Genomic DNA, 17,269 nt, shown 5'->3' on the forward strand with positions numbered 1-17,269 from the left:
TCATTGTCCACGTAGGTTGTTCACATGTACTATAATGATGTGACTTTCTTATTACATCATTGTATTTTCTAAATTATTTTATTATAGCATCTATTAGTTTTTATTAAACACTGTATTTTTTATTTTAATATTTAGATATTTTACATGTTATTTAATAAATATATTAAATGAATTAAAAAAATCTAAATTATTCATTAATATAACAATATCATTAAAACTAGTATAACACAACTTATCTCACTAATATTTTTAAAAAAATATGTGTTTTTTGAAAAAATGAAATAAAAATTGTTCCTCTTTTACCAAAAAAATATTATCATTTAAAGAATATATTATATTTGTTCAAAAGCTTTTACTTGACGTATAAATATATTAAATTAATTGGATTTTTTGAGTTATTTATTAATATAACAATATTAAAAAATTGTAGATCACAATTTATTTCATTAACATTTTAAAGAGAACTTTAAAAGATATATATTTATTTGAATAACATAAAATAAGAAGTATTATTTTTTTTACAAACAAAATATATTTCAAAAATAATGTTTCGTATGTATTTTAAAAATATTTTATTCTAAAATATTTAATTTGCATGCAACTTAATAAGAAAAAGTCAAAAAAATTAAATGTTTTTTAGATCATAACAATGAAAAATGAAAATCATTAATAATAATTTGAAATAGAGTTTTATTTTTATTTTAGGTAAGTCATCAAAATGATGTGTCATCCACATCACCTAATTAAAGTCACAGAAGCAAAAAAAAAGTCAAAGGGTTAACCTGTTTAAAAGGTTAAAGGTTACTCATTGCTATTATGGGTAGATTTTTTAAAGTACGATGTCTTAATAAAAAATAATTTGAAAGTACATTGTTGTAATAAAGAAAAACAAAAGTAGAATACCATAATAAGAAAATTTATGAAAGTATATTATTATTTCATGTATTTAACCCCATTTTAAAATCCAACATATCTAAATGACTCCACAAATATATTTGATTTACAACAAGAGCAAATAATCAAGAGATCGAGAGCGAGACCGGGAGTTCTAGAACAATTGAATGGGAGATGAATGAGAGAACTTTTAATAACTCATGGTGAATATTAGTTTGAATCTCACCTTGGAGGATAGGAAGAAGACATAGAGGTATGAGAAGATGAAGACACAAGTGAAAGGTGTCAAAAGTATCTTGGAAACATAAAAAAAAAAGGTAATAATGTGCATTGATAATTTGTACTATATGTTAATTTAATTATAGATTAAGAGATTTTAAGACTGAATGCATAAAGTAGTAGTACTTAATTCATTATGAGTTGTTTTTAAGACTTTGTGCATTAAAAATTGTTTTTAAGACTTTTGATAAATCTGGTTTATAAGATAGTATAGATATATATATATAGTAACATATCATAATCAAATGAGAACTTCAAATATTATGAAAACCGTAAAAATTTATACTTTAAGGTATGGTGTTACATGTTTCTTTTATTGAATGACATAATTCAAGATATTGATTAACATATATTTGTTTCACAATGTCTCTGTTTTACATGTATTTGTTTCACAATGTAAAACTTCTTCACATATATTTTAGCTAACAAGTTTGCATAAAAAAGTTCTAAATCATGAAACAAGTACATGTAAAACAAATATACCTTAGTCAATACTTTCAACTTTAACCTTAGATGAAAAAGAAATTATGTGAAATAACACACGATGCACCGGTGCTTATGGTTATCATGATATTTAAGATTCTCATTTGATTAGCTCCATATATATATATATATATATATATATATATATATATATACTCATACATATATACATATATATATATACACATACATATATATATATATATATATACATATATAGAGGGAAGATCAAATGTTAACCATCATTTTTGTGTTAACTTTGAAAACCCTCTCAACCAATCAAATTCCATTATTCTTATAGGTTTATGTTTTGTTCATTTTACCCTTACAAGGGTATTGTAGTAAATTGAATTCATTTGTAACCCCCAAACAATTAATGGGGAGTTACAAACAATCAAATTCCAAAAAATATGCTTTCATATTATTAGTTTTTTTTACTATTGATCTTCCATGTTCATTCTTGTATGAATTCCTAAATCGCATAAGAAATACGGTAGTAACGATTTTTGGTATTGATCAATTTGAAACACAAATGAACAACTGTGAACACAATTTGAACACAAATGAACCATGAACACAATTTGAACAAATTAACAGATGAACACAAATTAACAGATGCTACCTTAATTTTGTGGGACGTCTATGTATGTGAATATATGGGCAAAAAATTGCACATATCGTATTCATTTGTGTTCATATCATGTTCATATCGTGTTCACGGTTCATTTGTGTWCAAATTGTGTTCACGGTTGTTCATTTTTGTTCAAATTGTGTTCACAGTTCATTTGTGTTCAAATTGATCAATAYCGAAAAWTGTTACTACCGTGTTTCTTATGCGATTTAGGAATTCATACAAGAATGAACATGGAAGATCAATAGTAAAAAAAATAAAAAAATAATATGAATGCATATTTTTTGAGATTTGATTGTTTGTAACTCCCCATTAATTGTTTGGGGGTTAGAAATGAATTCAATTTACTATAATACCCTTGATAAGTGTATTTTTTTCTTCCCAAAATGCCCCTTTCATCATTGTTCACTAGGCCTCGTTAAAATTCAAACTTTAAATTTTTTTTTTATTGATTAATCTTAACCATTGATTATAGATTTGCATGGCCAAAATCAGTTAATAAGGTTAACACAAAAATTATAGTTAGCATTGATCTTGGCCCTACATATATAGATATATATATATATATATATATACACATACATGTGTGTGTGTTTTGTGGCAAAGTGGAGGTACCACTTAAAATGCCATAACTACATTTCATCTTTTCACAAGACTCATGTTCCTAAAACTAAAACACATGAAAATGGAAGGACCATAGATTCGAATAAAATATGCACTCTTATTTAAAACCCAACCCAAATAGATAAATATTCCAATATGCACTCTTATTAGAAGGACCATATGAGTCTAATTTCTTCTAAGCCAAAGAGACTTGTGTTAGATGAATACCTTTTCTAAGCCAAAGAGACGCTCATATTACACACACTGGTTTGAGCATAATTCATAGAAGTTGATATGATGAATGAATGGTGGTTCATCTCAAAACTAAGTGATCAATCAAAAAAAAGTAACTGCCTACAAAAACAAAAGATGCGACTCCAGTGCGAGCCATTCGCAACCAAATCCCACGAAAAAGTATATTTCTATCTCGAGGATGGATACCTGTAAGTCTCTCGAACCTCTTTCCAGGCAGACTCCATTTCAGAAACTTCCTCTCCATGCTAATATACTGAAATTCAAACACCAACACACAATTATTGCACCAAATACAACCACCTTTGCTTCAAACTTAACGGGGGTATTACTATTAGGAGGTGCGCAACGAGAATGATGATGAATAACGGTGTTTGGTTCAATATAACAGAATGAGTGGTTACTTAAAAGTGGGTAATCATCCATTTCCTAGTAAACATTCCCCAACATTATCATCCCTTGTTATACCCATTCTCATTACCATTGCCTTGAAACAAATCAAGCGAGAAGCGACCCCTATTTTATTTTACAAAAGATAACCTAAAAGTAGTATGGTAAGAGAGGGATATTTCTAGTCTAAGTTTAGGGTAGAGTAGAGATTCTGCTGTTGCTCCTTTGCGACATTGATAAACTTTAAGTTTCTATATGTTTAGTTGTTTACAAACCATTTCCTCCATTCTCTATTCTGCGGGACTCTTGTTGTGGGTCCCATCTTATATCCGAGTAATAGGATCACATCACATATTCATTTTTTCTCAGACCATATAAATATGACCCACAAAATGAATATGCTCTAAACAGACTGAATAGAACCTTTTCTTCCATCTAAAATGTAGGATTCATTTAGCTTTATGAAATATTGTTTGCATTGTGACAATCTCCCTACATGACACCAAGTTTTTTTTTCTGTGTAATTTCCATTGGGGGCATAGGCCTTTGAAGAAATTACGACTTACTGATCTGAATGATACTGGATGAACTGACCAAAGACCCTCAGGGGTAGGATCCATGATGTTGTTAAACCATGACATCAACTATTCTGGTATAACAAATTTAGGGGCTGTTGGTTGGTTTTCTATTAAGTTATGTATGAATAAAGTTGTCTGTGAGAATTGTTAGGTCATTGACCAGCATCTTCCTAAATCGAAACGTGACGTTGACTACTACGCTTGGATCCTAACATGTGGTATCAGAGAAGGTCGCTTGCGCCTTCTCCATCAGCAATTGCTTTTAGTGTAGTGGTAAGCGCTTGGATCCTAACATGTGGTATCAAAGCAGGTCACGGGTTTGAATCCGATGAGGTGCATAATAATGCCAAAGGCATGTTGTGCAACCATTGTCTTTTAGCGAAAGTCTTGTTAGTGCTGGCAGATGTTGGGGGGATTGTTGGGTCATTGACCAGCATCTTCCTAAATCGAGACATAGTGCTGACTGCTACGCTATTAATATGTCTGTGTAGAATGGAAAGGTTTTTATTTGGGAGGGTTTTTTCATAGATGAAAGGAGCATTCTTTCTAATTGGAAGGGGCAAGTTTGACAAAAATTTGGCTTTCTGCATAAAGCTTCCCCCTAAAGCTTACTGAATAAGCCACTTTCTATATCATTAAGGCACTACCAAACAGTCATGTATAGCTGACCAAATAAGTTGCGAGTCTCATTAAGCTCATTGAGCTACTAACAAACGGCCCTTAGAGGCCACATGTACGTTTGACTTCTCAGATAGATGTATGTCAGGATCTAGCTTAGTACCTCCTTCCATTTGACTATAAACCACCACTCTAATAATCATTTCCAAATTTCAATCAAAGAAAAGAAATATTTTCTCTCAACACAGATACCATATCAGCATTGAGAGAATGAATTTCTTTCTGCTGATTCAAAATGATTATTACAATGGTAAACTTAAACTAGATCCTGAACATGCTTGAGATCTCAACCGTACATGTGAGATTTAAATTTGTTACAACAGAATGGGTGATGTCATGATTTAACAATGCAAATAATATGTTAATAAATTTGTATGAAGGGAAAATACCTTTGGCAGCACAAGACATTGTGATCGACATTTGGCAGTATCAAAAGAATGGGATGCTGCTGCAGCAATCGAACCTGAAAATCCAGCTGCCAGACTAACAGCTAAAGGGTGTAACGGGCCAACATCGTCATCAGAGCTGAATCGGCAAAAAGATTTACAAACATGTTAGAGAAAAATTTGCAGTTTGAAGATCAGGCTTCTTTGCCTTAGTTCTTTGTTTGTGAGTCAATAGGTTCATCAGCATGACTCCAAGTATTTTCCCAAAGTACCAATAAACTAACTGAACTTATCTTCCTGCAATAATCATATGATAGAAATGCCAAATGTGACTTCTTTAAAAGTTAATAAGTAAACATTCAAACTGAAACAAACAAATGTCATATTTGTATGCAGACCTTGGTATCGGGTCCATCCCCACAGCCTTCCAGTCCAGCATTGCACGATGTAGAAATTGCCAACTTGAAAAGAATACACCACCAAAAACAGAATCACGAACTAACCCTGATCGGATACCCCTCCACAACGCACCCAATCCTTCTAAAGATATCACATCAGTGGGCCTGCTAACAAGATAGACGGGTGGGGCCCTCCCAGTCCCAGTCATCATCCATGGATATTCTTTCAGGGAGCCAGTCAAATTCGAACTATTAGTGTTGAGGGTGGACAAGAGACCAACAGAATGGTTCAGTGCCTTGACATCTGGAGAATACCCACGTAGCAGTTTTGCAGTTGAAGAGGATATGGTCGTTTTTTCTACAATGGTGGAAGAGTTTGGAATACGAGAAGCAGTTTTCACCTGTGCGCGAATTGAAAAAAGCTCAAATGGAGAGCTCATGACTGATTCCACAGCACCTGCTGCAATTCCTGCCAAAAGAGCTTCTGAAACGTACACATAGTTGTCTTTACGGCCATCTGCATAAAAAGCATGTACTGCTATGATCAAGATGCGTTATGCGGAACTTCTGAATGCAGAAAAAACATAAAACCAAAGGGTCATTAGCCCAGTAGCATCCAGGTTATCGGTAAATCCTAGCCTCCTAGGGGGCCATTCGGCTCAAACTTCCTCATAGGTGAGGAGTGTGCGTGAATATTTTCCATATATATAAATATACTTCAGTATATATATATATACATATATATAGGCGAAGGGTAGTGTGAGAAGAAGAGTGAAGGTGAGAAGCGTAAGAAAGAATCTGGACCCTTGGTCACCTTTAATCTCAAACCCACCCATGAATCACGCTTGATACAGGGATTGATCAGGTGCATCTCATCCTAATATGCATCCAAGGTGGAGATCCCTTATTACGCTTCTCGCCTTAACTCTCCTTCTCACTGGAACCGAACCCTATATATATATATATATATATATATATATAACTACACTCAATTAACCATCTACAATACTGCAAGTAGATGAAGCTATCCAGAAAGTCAGAAACAGTAACAATGGGAGTTACACTACTAACCAATAAGTATAATGCCAAATAGATGAACAATCCACCTTTATAGAAAGCTGTCAGCAATTCATAGGTGCCAAAACGTGCTCCCACACCCAAGATTCTCCCTAAAGCCAACCACCCAAAACCATTGTACAACCCTGCAACAATTTTGAAGATAGAACATATAACAGGAGCTCAGTTAACCTCACAGTGATATATGTATGTTAAAAAGGGATTCACATTTTAGTATTAATGACCATCAGATATGAAGCAAAAAGGTCATACACAAAAACATTACACAGAAATGAACAACTAAACTGCTGGTTCATGTGCAAGAAAGAATATCAATTCCTCAATTAAAAAATAATGAATGTAATGGTTTAACCTTGTTTCTGTAAAAACAATCACTCTTTGTAAAGAGAGTAAATCTAGACAGACAATGAAGCATTTGCATATTCTTACTGGTGCAAGTAGTTCTAAGGTGCGTTTGGTAGGCGGGACAGGACTGGACGGGTAAGAGTGAGCTACACGGGTGAAAGAATCGTGGAAGGTTTTAGTGTTATAATAGCTTGATGGGACAGAGAAAATGCATTTTTGTCCCACTTGGATCCTGCTGTTTGGTAATGATGCTGATTTCAAAATAATGGGCATTACTTCCCCACAATTGAGGATTCATTACTAAATTCTTCAAATTAGACCTTAAGAAAGCAAATTACTCAAATCCTCTATGTATTACTTTGCCAATCTTCTGAGCAGATTATATTCATCATTCTCAATGTTCAAGCTCACATTGTAATAAAGCCTTGGAGTCAAGAAGGCAACTTTTCTAGAACTTAAATCCAACTTCTATGTGCCAAATTTTGAAGTGCTTTTATATAACAACTAGAGAAATACTAACGCATTCGATAACTGTTCAGTATAAGCAATTAACGAACTCTGGATACAAAAGATTGTAAACAAACGGCTAACACTGTGATCCCTAATTGACAAACTTCAAGAAAAATTACCCGAATTGCCAGATAATTTGCGAACTCGATCAAACACCTGAGCGGCACTCCACTGTTTATCCGGGCCTGATCCAACCTGTTAGTGATCCCATTAACAATGGAAAAAGATACAGTAAATGTTTTTGACCCCGTAAAAAGATCAAATAACGATTATTAAACATGAAGTGTCGAAACAAAAATAAGATGAACAAAAAGGTTTAAATCTAAGGATAAACAAGCAAGGATTTATGAATTGAAACCTGAACAAGGGTTTTGATCGTCTCCAAAGGGTAAGTGGCAGCAGTACCTAACGTTAAAGCTCCTGCACCTGCCACTGCGTGGATTGCAAATGTTTGATTCTTTATGAAGTCTTCCATTCGAAACAAGAAGAAATGTAAGAAGAACAATGGCGAAGATGAGAGGGTTTTATCCCTGGAGTTCAATTTAGGGCCAGAAGGGTTTAAGCCCTCCGATTCCTGTGGCGATATTTAATCAGATGTAAATAATTAGCAACATCATTCACACAGTTTGTTTTTTTTTTTCAATTTTCCAGTTACTTAACGTCTTATTTTTTTATTTTCTTCTTATCTGATAAGAGGTAAACCAACCTTTTATTTGTCTTATATTGTTTTTTAAATCCTCGACAACGATGTTTCTCAATCGATTAATCTCAATCAATCCTTACCAAATCAATCGTCACCTCTCTCAATTAATATATTTTAATAGGATGTAGATGTGTTAAACACCGTTAATGACATATTTTCGTTTATATGAATGTTAATTATATAATTTAAATGTAAATTTCATCATGATGAATAAATATGCGAAATTGTATAAATTTATCTATAAATTCAACACTAAATTTTTTAATGTGTAAAATAGTCAAAATTAAACAAATTCAAGCGTTTATCATTTTACAAAAACAAACCTTCTTATTGATTCAAATTTCATACTTCAGCACCACCTCGTATAAATCCGAAATGAAATAAGACTTCAAACTTCAGCATATATTAAAAAACAAACGCCATCTAAATTTTTGTTCTAAACTGGGAGAATGAAAATTTCATTTCCATTTTCATCCTCTATTATGTTTATTTATTTATTTTGTTTGAACTAAACAGCCCCTTAAAATTAGGGGTGTTTATCTAAACCGTTCATATCGGATCGGAGCTCATCGCAAAGCCCGGTTTAGAACATTAGTGGTGTGATTTACAGTTTACATTCTTACCAAACCGTACTATGCGGTGCGATTTGCAGTTTTGAGTTATCAAACTGCGGTTCAAACCGCACCGCATATTTAAATATATATATATATATATATATATATATATATATATATAAAGGATCGAGATGAAAGAAAAAGTGTGGACACTACAACTCACATGTCCAATTTAGTTTAAAGTTTATTTTTAATTTATTTTTAATTTTGCAATATGTGTATTCTGGATTCGGGTGTATTAAAATCCTTTGTTTTTTAAGACAACGGTCAAGTTATCATTGACGTTATAATGTATTTTCATACTTACAATTATTATATGGTAGGTATAAAGTGGGATAGAGACAAACCGTATAAACCAAATGCGGTGCGGTTTGAAGTTTATGTGATGCGTTTTGCGGTTTGGGAAAATGCTCAAATCGCATATGCAGTGTGGTTTGGCCCCAGGCCGCATTTCGAACACCCTTACTTAGAATATCTCCAAAATGTATGCTATATTTTCTCTATCTTCTTCCAAATTCTGAGATTTTCTCCATTCTTTCACCTTTCAATCTCTATAATAGAAGAGAGTTTAGTATTACTGTTAGAATAAATTTTTCCCAAATCTCTAAAGTTTATTCAACAGCATAGTTGTTTGAGATGCTCATATATTCTAATATTTCATAAGTTGAGAGAGTATAATTGGCGATGGTTCGTCCACATTCGTAAGAGACGGAAGATGACTTTAGTGAAAAGGGTAATGCGAGGGTCGGGAAGTGAGGAGGGGTAGACAAGGAAGACTTTGGATACGTAATTAAAGTTAGACGTTTTTAAGGTATTTTCGAATATAGGATTTTTGATAGAAATTCTTTGAAGACGTAACAGATAGGGTGGGTACAACTAGACAGGAAAGGGTCTGAAGAGAGGTAGATGATTGGATTAGGGTTATTGAGTGACAGTTAGACCCTTGTTATACCCTAGGTTTAGAGGTTACATTTTCGTGTACATGCTTCCGTTTGTATATTTTGTTTGTTTGTCGATTTGAGTTTCGACTGACCTCGTTCAAACTCGTTTTTCAAAGTTTAGTAACGTCGTTAGTGTTTTTTACTTATTTTTCCAATGTTTTTCTTATGGTCTTTTTCCACAAGTTTAATATGTATTTCTGTTTCTCCACGTTATGCACTGGTCAAGTTTTTAACGAAAACAACTGCTCTATTCTATGGGTGAGATCAGATCGTACATTTCATAGTGTTTTCCAAACAAAATAAGTATTCATTAGGAAACATGACCAAATCATGGCCTTTAGTCCACGACATCCAGTGACCTAACGTTTGGCGTGCGTAAGAAAACATCACGGAAATCAAAAGGGAAGATGAGGTCTATGAAATGTAATTTCTAATGATATAAAAAAGAAAGTTTTTTTTTTATTAACCTGGATATCCAACCCGCTATGCGAATTGACTAATCCCAAAGCGACCTTTTGCTTTGCAGATAGCACGGAGTCACCGCATTTAAACCTCCGTGGCCACAAGGGGATTTTTATTCCTCCTTTGATTTGAACCTGGGACCTCCTGGTACTTTTGACCTTTGGAGCCAAGCTCAAACCAATCAGACACCACCGAGACAGAAATGAAATATCATATATCATAATATTTATACCATACTTCAAAACCATGTATTAAAATTTATACCATAAATTATGTATTACAAGATACATTACTAAAACCTACCACATAATAATGGATTGTGCCATTGACATGGTACTTATCACCATTTTAGAACAATGGAAATATTGTAAGAATTAAATGTACTACTTTTTCTAACTTCTCTTTTGCATGCATTCTTTCTTTCATGTTTCTTGGCAAAAGCCAACCCTGTCATGTGAACTGAAGGATGGTTTTGCTACATGGGAAGGGAGGTAACATGCCAAATCGAGCACCTAATCCGACCGCTGCAACCACAGAGCCAACCGGTCTAAGAAACGATAACAGCTCATGGCAAAACCGTCACGTGGTCTGGCTGGGCACAAACCCACTGTCTGTTGGTCTCCAAGTCATCTCTGCACACAGTTGGTATGTGCCACCTGCCTCGTTCTGACTCCTGCAATATATTGTTAAACCGCAATTATACATGCATATGCAGAAGCTAAGCACTTGACTGAAAATCCATTCTTATGGGTGTGTTTGGTATACTGGACAAGACAGATTTAACTGAATAGGCAAGAGTGATGTAAACAGGTGAAAGAATTATGGAAGGTTTTAGAGTTTTAATTCGATATGGGCAGTTAAGTAATTTACCAAGTTTGTCCCAACTCCCTTATTTTTGTTCCACTAACTCCTTTATGGTTCTAGTCTAACTGTCGCACCAAACGTGGGGCAAGACTTTCTTCTGTCATGCCCTGTGTCCAAATGCATGGTGTTTGCTTCGTTTCAAGAAACGCAAATGAGAACAGGAATGCTTTCATTCCTCCGATTTGATGAGAAATGCTTCATTGCCTAGTATTTGGTAATGAACCATTCCATTGCATCAAACTAGACACCACTAATAATTTCCATTTTTATTCCCCACCCCTTATTACCACCAACCAAGCACCCATAAAACAATCTTTACATGTTTGTAGTCATGAACACTTTTTTAGCATTTCTCTAACGAGTAACGAATAGACCGCTTGCGCTTAAACAAGCAATCACTTTTGAGAGAACATATGAAACCACAACAAAACTTACCTGAATAACAATCGAGTACGGTGGAGGCATGTGAAATTGAAGTCCATTGCTTGTAAGAGACAATCGAACCTGCAAACCAACATAAAGAACCATGTTGTAATTTAATGTTATGCTTGACTCGATCATTTATTAGGATTGGATGAGCGAGAGTGACATAGGCAGGTTAAAGAATGATGCAAGGTTTTGTGACATGGTAGTTTAGTAAATTATCCCCTTTTGTTTAACTAATGCTCCAGCCAACTTTCAAAGTTTAAGAATGAGGTTTTTTTTATAATATTGGTCCACACGACTCTCCTTATTTTATCATTGGTGCATGGTATTTTAGACATCTGACAAATAACCGATCGATGATATGACCAAGCACATGGAAACCATACCTGGTGCTTTTCTTTCCATCTTGGGAAGAAGTTAGTGCCTAGCAATTCAAACAAGTGATCTCGCATCTCATCGTTTGTCACCAGCAAACACTTGCTACTTATAGCAGCGTATAACCAATACCTGGGAAAACATCCGAGTTTTAACCCGATATAACATCCATCAGAAAACGAATGTTCGTCAAAAAATGCAAAATAACAAAAGCAACGCATGATGAACGACCAAACTTATGAAAATTATACGCTTTAACCAAATAGCCAGTGTCTTCAGGGGAACACCCGCACTACCCTTTGGGATAAAGGCGAAGTCTGTGTACATCGTACCCGCAGCCTTACTTTCAAGTAGGATATACTGGGTTAGTTTGGTTTGGGTGGTTACGCTAGCTGCAGTGAGCATAAGAGGGTAGATGAGACAAGCCGGCTCCTTGAAAAGCTCAAGCCAAGCCAAGCTTACTTGTTTGCCCATTTGAGCAAAGCTCAAGGCTAATTTTGCTTAGGCTCGGCAACTTGGCAAGCCTAAATGAGTGGAGCTTGTATGAATGCCACAAGCCATAGTGTGGTTTCTCTTTTGTTAGCCCACTAGTCTGAGTCTCTTGTTGACTTCCAGTTCTAAGTTTTAAAAATAGTTTATTAGTAATTTTCTAATCTCAAGTTCAACTTTTAATTGTGTACAAGCTCATATGAACCAAGCAAGATCGGTGCCTATACAAGCACGCATAAAAAAATTGAGCTTAGTCGAGGCAACTCATGGCCGTAGCGTATACGGGCCTTCACAATCCTATAGAAAGTGAAACTACACGAGCTAAGCTGAGCCTCGAGCCTTAATAGAGGCAAGTACGAGCCTGGATATTCTTTCATGAACTCACCTTCGAGTTGACCAACTCAAAATCACCCGTGTGTGCACAAGCTATTATTTTAATGTATGCATTTTAATAGAATAAGTTCTTACCAATCATCATTTGATCCTTGGGGAGTAACATAAAGTGCCCCAGACTCATTCCACTGCTGCAATGCCGTTTTATTCCTTGGATTCCCGGTGTGTTGACCTCTGACTCGACCACTATGCAGAATGACAAGCGGTAACCTATTTGATGGACTCAGTTTACGTGCTGAGTTGACTGCATATTTAAGCTGCAAAGGAGTATGAATTATGCTGAGTAGAAAGTAAGGATGTTGTGACTTGTGTTTATAATCATATGAATAGTCTATTTTAAGCCTTCTGTCTAATTTGCACCTGATTGAAGTCGAAATAGTTCTTGAGATAACCCACATTTGCACCATCCACAACTGCATCAAATGGACCATGCTTTTGAAGCCATTCCTGCATGAGTTTGCTTAATAAAAATTGGTCAAAAATGGCAAAGCATGAATATTTTCAAGTGCATTGCAACGATGATACAGAAATGCGTGAGCAACCCATGGATTTAACGACATGAAGAGGTCATATAGCACTCTAACATCATAGGGTAAGTTGATGTTTTCAGTTTGAATGCCGGTTAGCAGCAGGCAGTATAAGTTAATTTAATTGAGAAACATAATACTTAAAAATTAGTAGCTCTCGCAATCTAGAAATCTGTGATCATATTCATACCTGAAACCGCAAAAAATCGGCTCTTGTCTCTCGTTGGCAAGCCAAATTACTCAAGGAACTAGCAAAGTTTTCTGTTTCCAAAGGATCAAGATCAATGCTAACAAGCTTTTCGCCACAAGATTGGCAAACACCCCTTGCATCCATCTTCGTCCTCATCACTTGCCATTTCCCATTCCCGAACCACCCTTGCCCATGCCACCCACCGCCACGTTCCAGAATCGCTTCTCTAACCTTCTCCACATCCCAATTCACCTGACCCACACCCGTAGCTCTATCTGAACTAAACCAATCTTCTATCAATGTGGCCGTATCTTCACTCACCTGCCTAACCATAGCTCTTAATCTATGTAACATTTCATATACTTTATCCACCCTTCCCGAATGGGAACTAACCCCCAAAAGCATTGCAAGTTCAACCTCTTCAGCTGCAACCCCATTCTGAATCATGTAAGCATCAACCTCATAAGCCTTATCAGCCATTTCTTTCTTGCAAAACCCCGATAAAGCCGGGACATAAGACCGAAGTTTAGGCGAAATCCCACATTCCTCCTTCATTCTTTTCACCAAATTAAAGGCCATTTCAGGGTCTTCTTTAGCAGCAGCCAATCTAGCCATAGTGGTAAAAGTTGCTTCATTTGGGACGACTTTACTCTCCATTCGCTTGTATATCTCGAAACCCCTTTCTAAGTCTAGATCAGTAGTACTAGAAGAACACAAATACAACAACTTATTGTAATGCTCGACGTTGAGTGGAACATCGTTGATTAACGCTTCTTCGTATAGACGAAGAGCTTCTTTGGTATCGTTATCTCTAGAGCAACTGCAAAGCTTGGAAAGAAGGGTACCAGATGGAGAGTTGCGACGGGCTCTTCTCTCTGCCTTGAGACCCATTTGGGATTCGTCTCGTTCAGTACTATTGTGAGGACGCCCTTTTCGAACCGGGGCTGATCGGTCATGGGGCACGGCGGCGGCGGCGGTGGAGAGGTGTTGAGACGGTCTGCGGGTGATGGGGTTTAAGGGTTTTAGTGAGCGAGAGCGCCATGGAGACCAATTGAGCAAGAAAGATGGGTTTTTTTTGTGGGTGATGAGGGTTTTGAGCATGGATGGGGAGAGATTGAAGGTGGGTTTCAACAGCATTGTGGTGGATTGGGGACATAAGCATCGAGAAAGCTGACTGCTAAACTTCCAAAATCATTTTATGTATTCCATTTTTAAGGGAAATATTGGTTTTGCTCAGTCACGACACTTAAAAGTATTTGCAATCAAAAACATACATGTTTACCATTGTTATGTTTTTGGTTTTGATAACACATTGATTTTTCCTCGTGTGGAGGGGGTAATTTGATCTTTTTATACCAATATTTTTTTTAAAGAATAAAAATAGAATTATCTATATCTATATCGATACTATTTTATTAAACAAATTTAAAAGAAGTCTTAAAGTCTTAAAATATTATTGAACCAAAATACCCTTATTTATACTACATAAGCTTGAAGTACAACATTAAAAACTCTATTTACAACTTCATAGCACAACCTCTCAATTTCTATCCCTGGCAATTCACAGTTCCAATGTGACGGTTCAAAGTCCCATGTACTCATTGACGTCGATTCTTCCCTTCCCCAGACGTCGATTCMAGCTTGCTTCTTTTTTKAATGGACTTCAAATTGTTTCTTTCTTCKTACTTAAACCCTAATTTCTTCTTCTAAAACCCTAATTTCTTCCTTCGTTTGTGGGTCGGTGGCGGCATAAGGGAGTGGTGGTGGTGGCATAACTCGAACTCTTCTCTTTCAAACCCTTCAAAAGGTTTATAATCCTTCTCCTCTCCCATATTTTGTTCTTCGTTTGTGGGTAATTCATTCGAGGATAAAACCCATTCATCTCGACAATCATGTGTGAGCTCACTTCACCAGGTAAAGTGATTGCACTTTCATCTGCTTTCTAAGGTTAGAACACGCAATTTTTGGTTTGCTTTAAATTTAGGTTTTAATTCGGGTAAAATTTTATCTTTGTTGGCTGAAATGGTTGTACTTATGAGACTTTTTTGAACTTGTTTAATGTTGTTAGTTTTTGGTTTGTTTTGATTTATGGTTTTTGGTGAATTCGGTTTTAAGTGATGAGAATGTCACCTATCGTTCTTGAATTCGGTTTTGAAATGATAAGAAGCTGAACAGGGCTGTTTGAGTTATATGAAAAACAATCTAGGGTTTTATATGAGTTGTCTGCTATGATTCTCAACTTACTTCGGTATCCTCCTATTCCGATTCAGTTCTCCGATAAGGTGTCTACGTCGTCACGAGGCAGCCGCGACCGGCTCCACTATTGCAGACATCACCGGCGGGTTTTGCGTCTTTGTTATTGGGGATATATTTGGTTTTGATGTTGTGGATAGATAACGTTCTTCATAGGGTTTCTATTGATGCATTGGGTTCTTGGTTTAGTTTTGTTGTTTTATGTAGCTGGGTTGTTTCAAGTATATCCATGATTGGTTCGTGCAATTTTTTGCCATACCCTATCTCCATCTTCACCTAGAAAAGGCGTCCTTGGTATAGATTATACTTTTCAAACTTTTCTATGTGTTATACTCTTCAAATTTTGAATAGAACGAAGTTTTATGTGTTATAACTCTAGAATTTAATAAAGATTAGGGCTCTAATCAAGGTTAGTTCTCCACTGATTGACTTCCACTTGAAGTGAAATTATTTGATTGATTTTGCAGGTCCCTAAACATCCAAGCTGGTCTAGATGTTTCTATGTGTGGATTATTCAACCAGCCCTTGCAGTTGTTGGAGCTCCTGAAAATCCTGTTGAAGTAATAACTGGGTAAGCCTTTTTGATTATGCTATTAATTTGCATTTCTTAGGTATTTCAAACGTGGAATTTTGCCAGGCTTTCTGAGACAGAATAAGCTTTGGTGTCCTTGGTTGACAAAATCATATTTGTTGGATCACCAGGTGTAGGTAGAATGGTACAAATTTCATATCTACTAATGCTTAAGATTTATCTGTTCTCTGAAGTCAGAAAAATTCAATATGCTAGCTATATACTCGGGCTACAAAGGAAGAGCCAGATGTATCCAATAGTGATTGTTTTCTTTTGAATTAAAAACCTTTATTTTGGGGGTCCTTGTTTAAGGGAAAAACATGACTAAACTGTCCCTCACTAACTCCATCTCTGTGATTTTGGTTTTCATTATAACATATCATGATGAAAGGGTAAAAGTTGCTGAAGAAAAAAAACCTACAAAAAATATAGGACTTTGAGGTTTCTGTCCAATTGAGTTTGAGAACGAGTACATTGTTTGAACACTTCCATTGAACTACTCGATGAGCCAATCGTTGGAGTTTTTTTKAGAACGAGTACATTGTTTATATCTGAAATTTCTATTTTGTCAATAGTTTTATGGGATTTTCTTTAGTGTTTTAATACTGGTTACAAAAACCTGATGGCATTTATTTGGTAGACAAAAATTCCTTTTTTTTTTCATTACCTTCAAATCTTTTAGATAAATGACTAAGGGTCAAATGATTTCTATTTATGTAAATGTTGGTATCACTTATGTTGCTGCATATCACACAGTTGGTTTCAGTCTGTCAGGTTGTCTTCCTTGCCCAACATGTTTCCAACAGCAAGCTTGAACTTTGATGTTGGTGCTTTAATGATTTTAAAGCCTCAGGACTACCTTCTTCAGCAGAATTCTGTGGTATATCATATGACATTATGTTAATTGATTTAAAATAAGTTATCTTTTTTTCTTATTAACTTGAATATGACTGTTTG

At 35.4% G+C, this 17,269-nt stretch overlaps 2 protein-coding genes across 2 annotated transcripts; both read right to left on the reverse strand.

Annotated features, from left to right (window-relative positions):
• Positions 1-3,016: 3,016 nt before the first annotated feature.
• On the reverse strand, positions 3,017-8,065 carry LOC112505650. The gene is made up of 6 exons (XM_025109541.1): positions 7,863-8,065; positions 7,624-7,699; positions 6,679-6,774; positions 5,573-6,089; positions 5,178-5,313; positions 3,017-3,398 (listed from the first exon to the last, which is right to left on the reverse strand). The coding sequence occupies exons 1-6, from the start codon at positions 7,977-7,979 to the stop codon at positions 3,204-3,206; spliced, it is 1,137 nt and encodes a 378-aa protein (XP_024965309.1). The 5' UTR covers positions 7,980-8,065; the 3' UTR covers positions 3,017-3,203.
• Positions 8,066-10,461: 2,396 nt separating this feature from the next.
• On the reverse strand, positions 10,462-14,625 carry LOC112505661 (proteinaceous RNase P 1, chloroplastic/mitochondrial). Its single transcript, XM_025109556.1, has 6 exons — positions 13,489-14,625; positions 13,132-13,218; positions 12,847-13,028; positions 11,901-12,021; positions 11,524-11,592; positions 10,462-10,897 (listed from the first exon to the last, which is right to left on the reverse strand). The coding sequence occupies exons 1-6, from the start codon at positions 14,623-14,625 to the stop codon at positions 10,790-10,792; spliced, it is 1,704 nt and encodes a 567-aa protein (XP_024965324.1). The 3' UTR covers positions 10,462-10,789.
• Between the last annotated feature and the right edge of the window lie 2,644 nt (positions 14,626-17,269).

The sequence above is a fragment of the Cynara cardunculus genome, assembly GCF_001531365.2.
Source record: "Cynara cardunculus var. scolymus isolate 2C chromosome LG 2, CcrdV1, whole genome shotgun sequence".
NCBI classification, from domain to species: domain Eukaryota; kingdom Viridiplantae; phylum Streptophyta; class Magnoliopsida; order Asterales; family Asteraceae; genus Cynara; species Cynara cardunculus.

Excerpts from the sequence above, each read along its gene's own strand:
- LOC112505661 (XM_025109556.1), bottom strand. The coding sequence starts at position 14,625 with ATGCTGTTGAAACCCACCTTCAATCTCTCCCCATCCATGCTCAAAACC. Across the intron at positions 13,219-13,488 it reads CCGATTTTTTGCGGTTTCAG|GAATGGCTTCAAAAGCATGG; the intron begins GTATGAATATGA and ends AAACTCATGCAG. Across the intron at positions 10,898-11,523 it reads CGTACTCGATTGTTATTCAG|GAGTCAGAACGAGGCAGGTG; the intron begins GTAAGTTTTGTT and ends AATATATTGCAG.
- LOC112505650 (XM_025109541.1), bottom strand. The coding sequence starts at position 7,979 with ATGGAAGACTTCATAAAGAATCAAACATTTGCAATCCACGCAGTGGCA. Across the intron at positions 7,700-7,862 it reads CGATCAAAACCCTTGTTCAG|GTTGGATCAGGCCCGGATAA; the intron begins GTTTCAATTCAT and ends GATCACTAACAG. Across the intron at positions 5,314-5,572 it reads GGGATGGACCCGATACCAAG|CTCTGATGACGATGTTGGCC; the intron begins GTCTGCATACAA and ends TTGCCGATTCAG.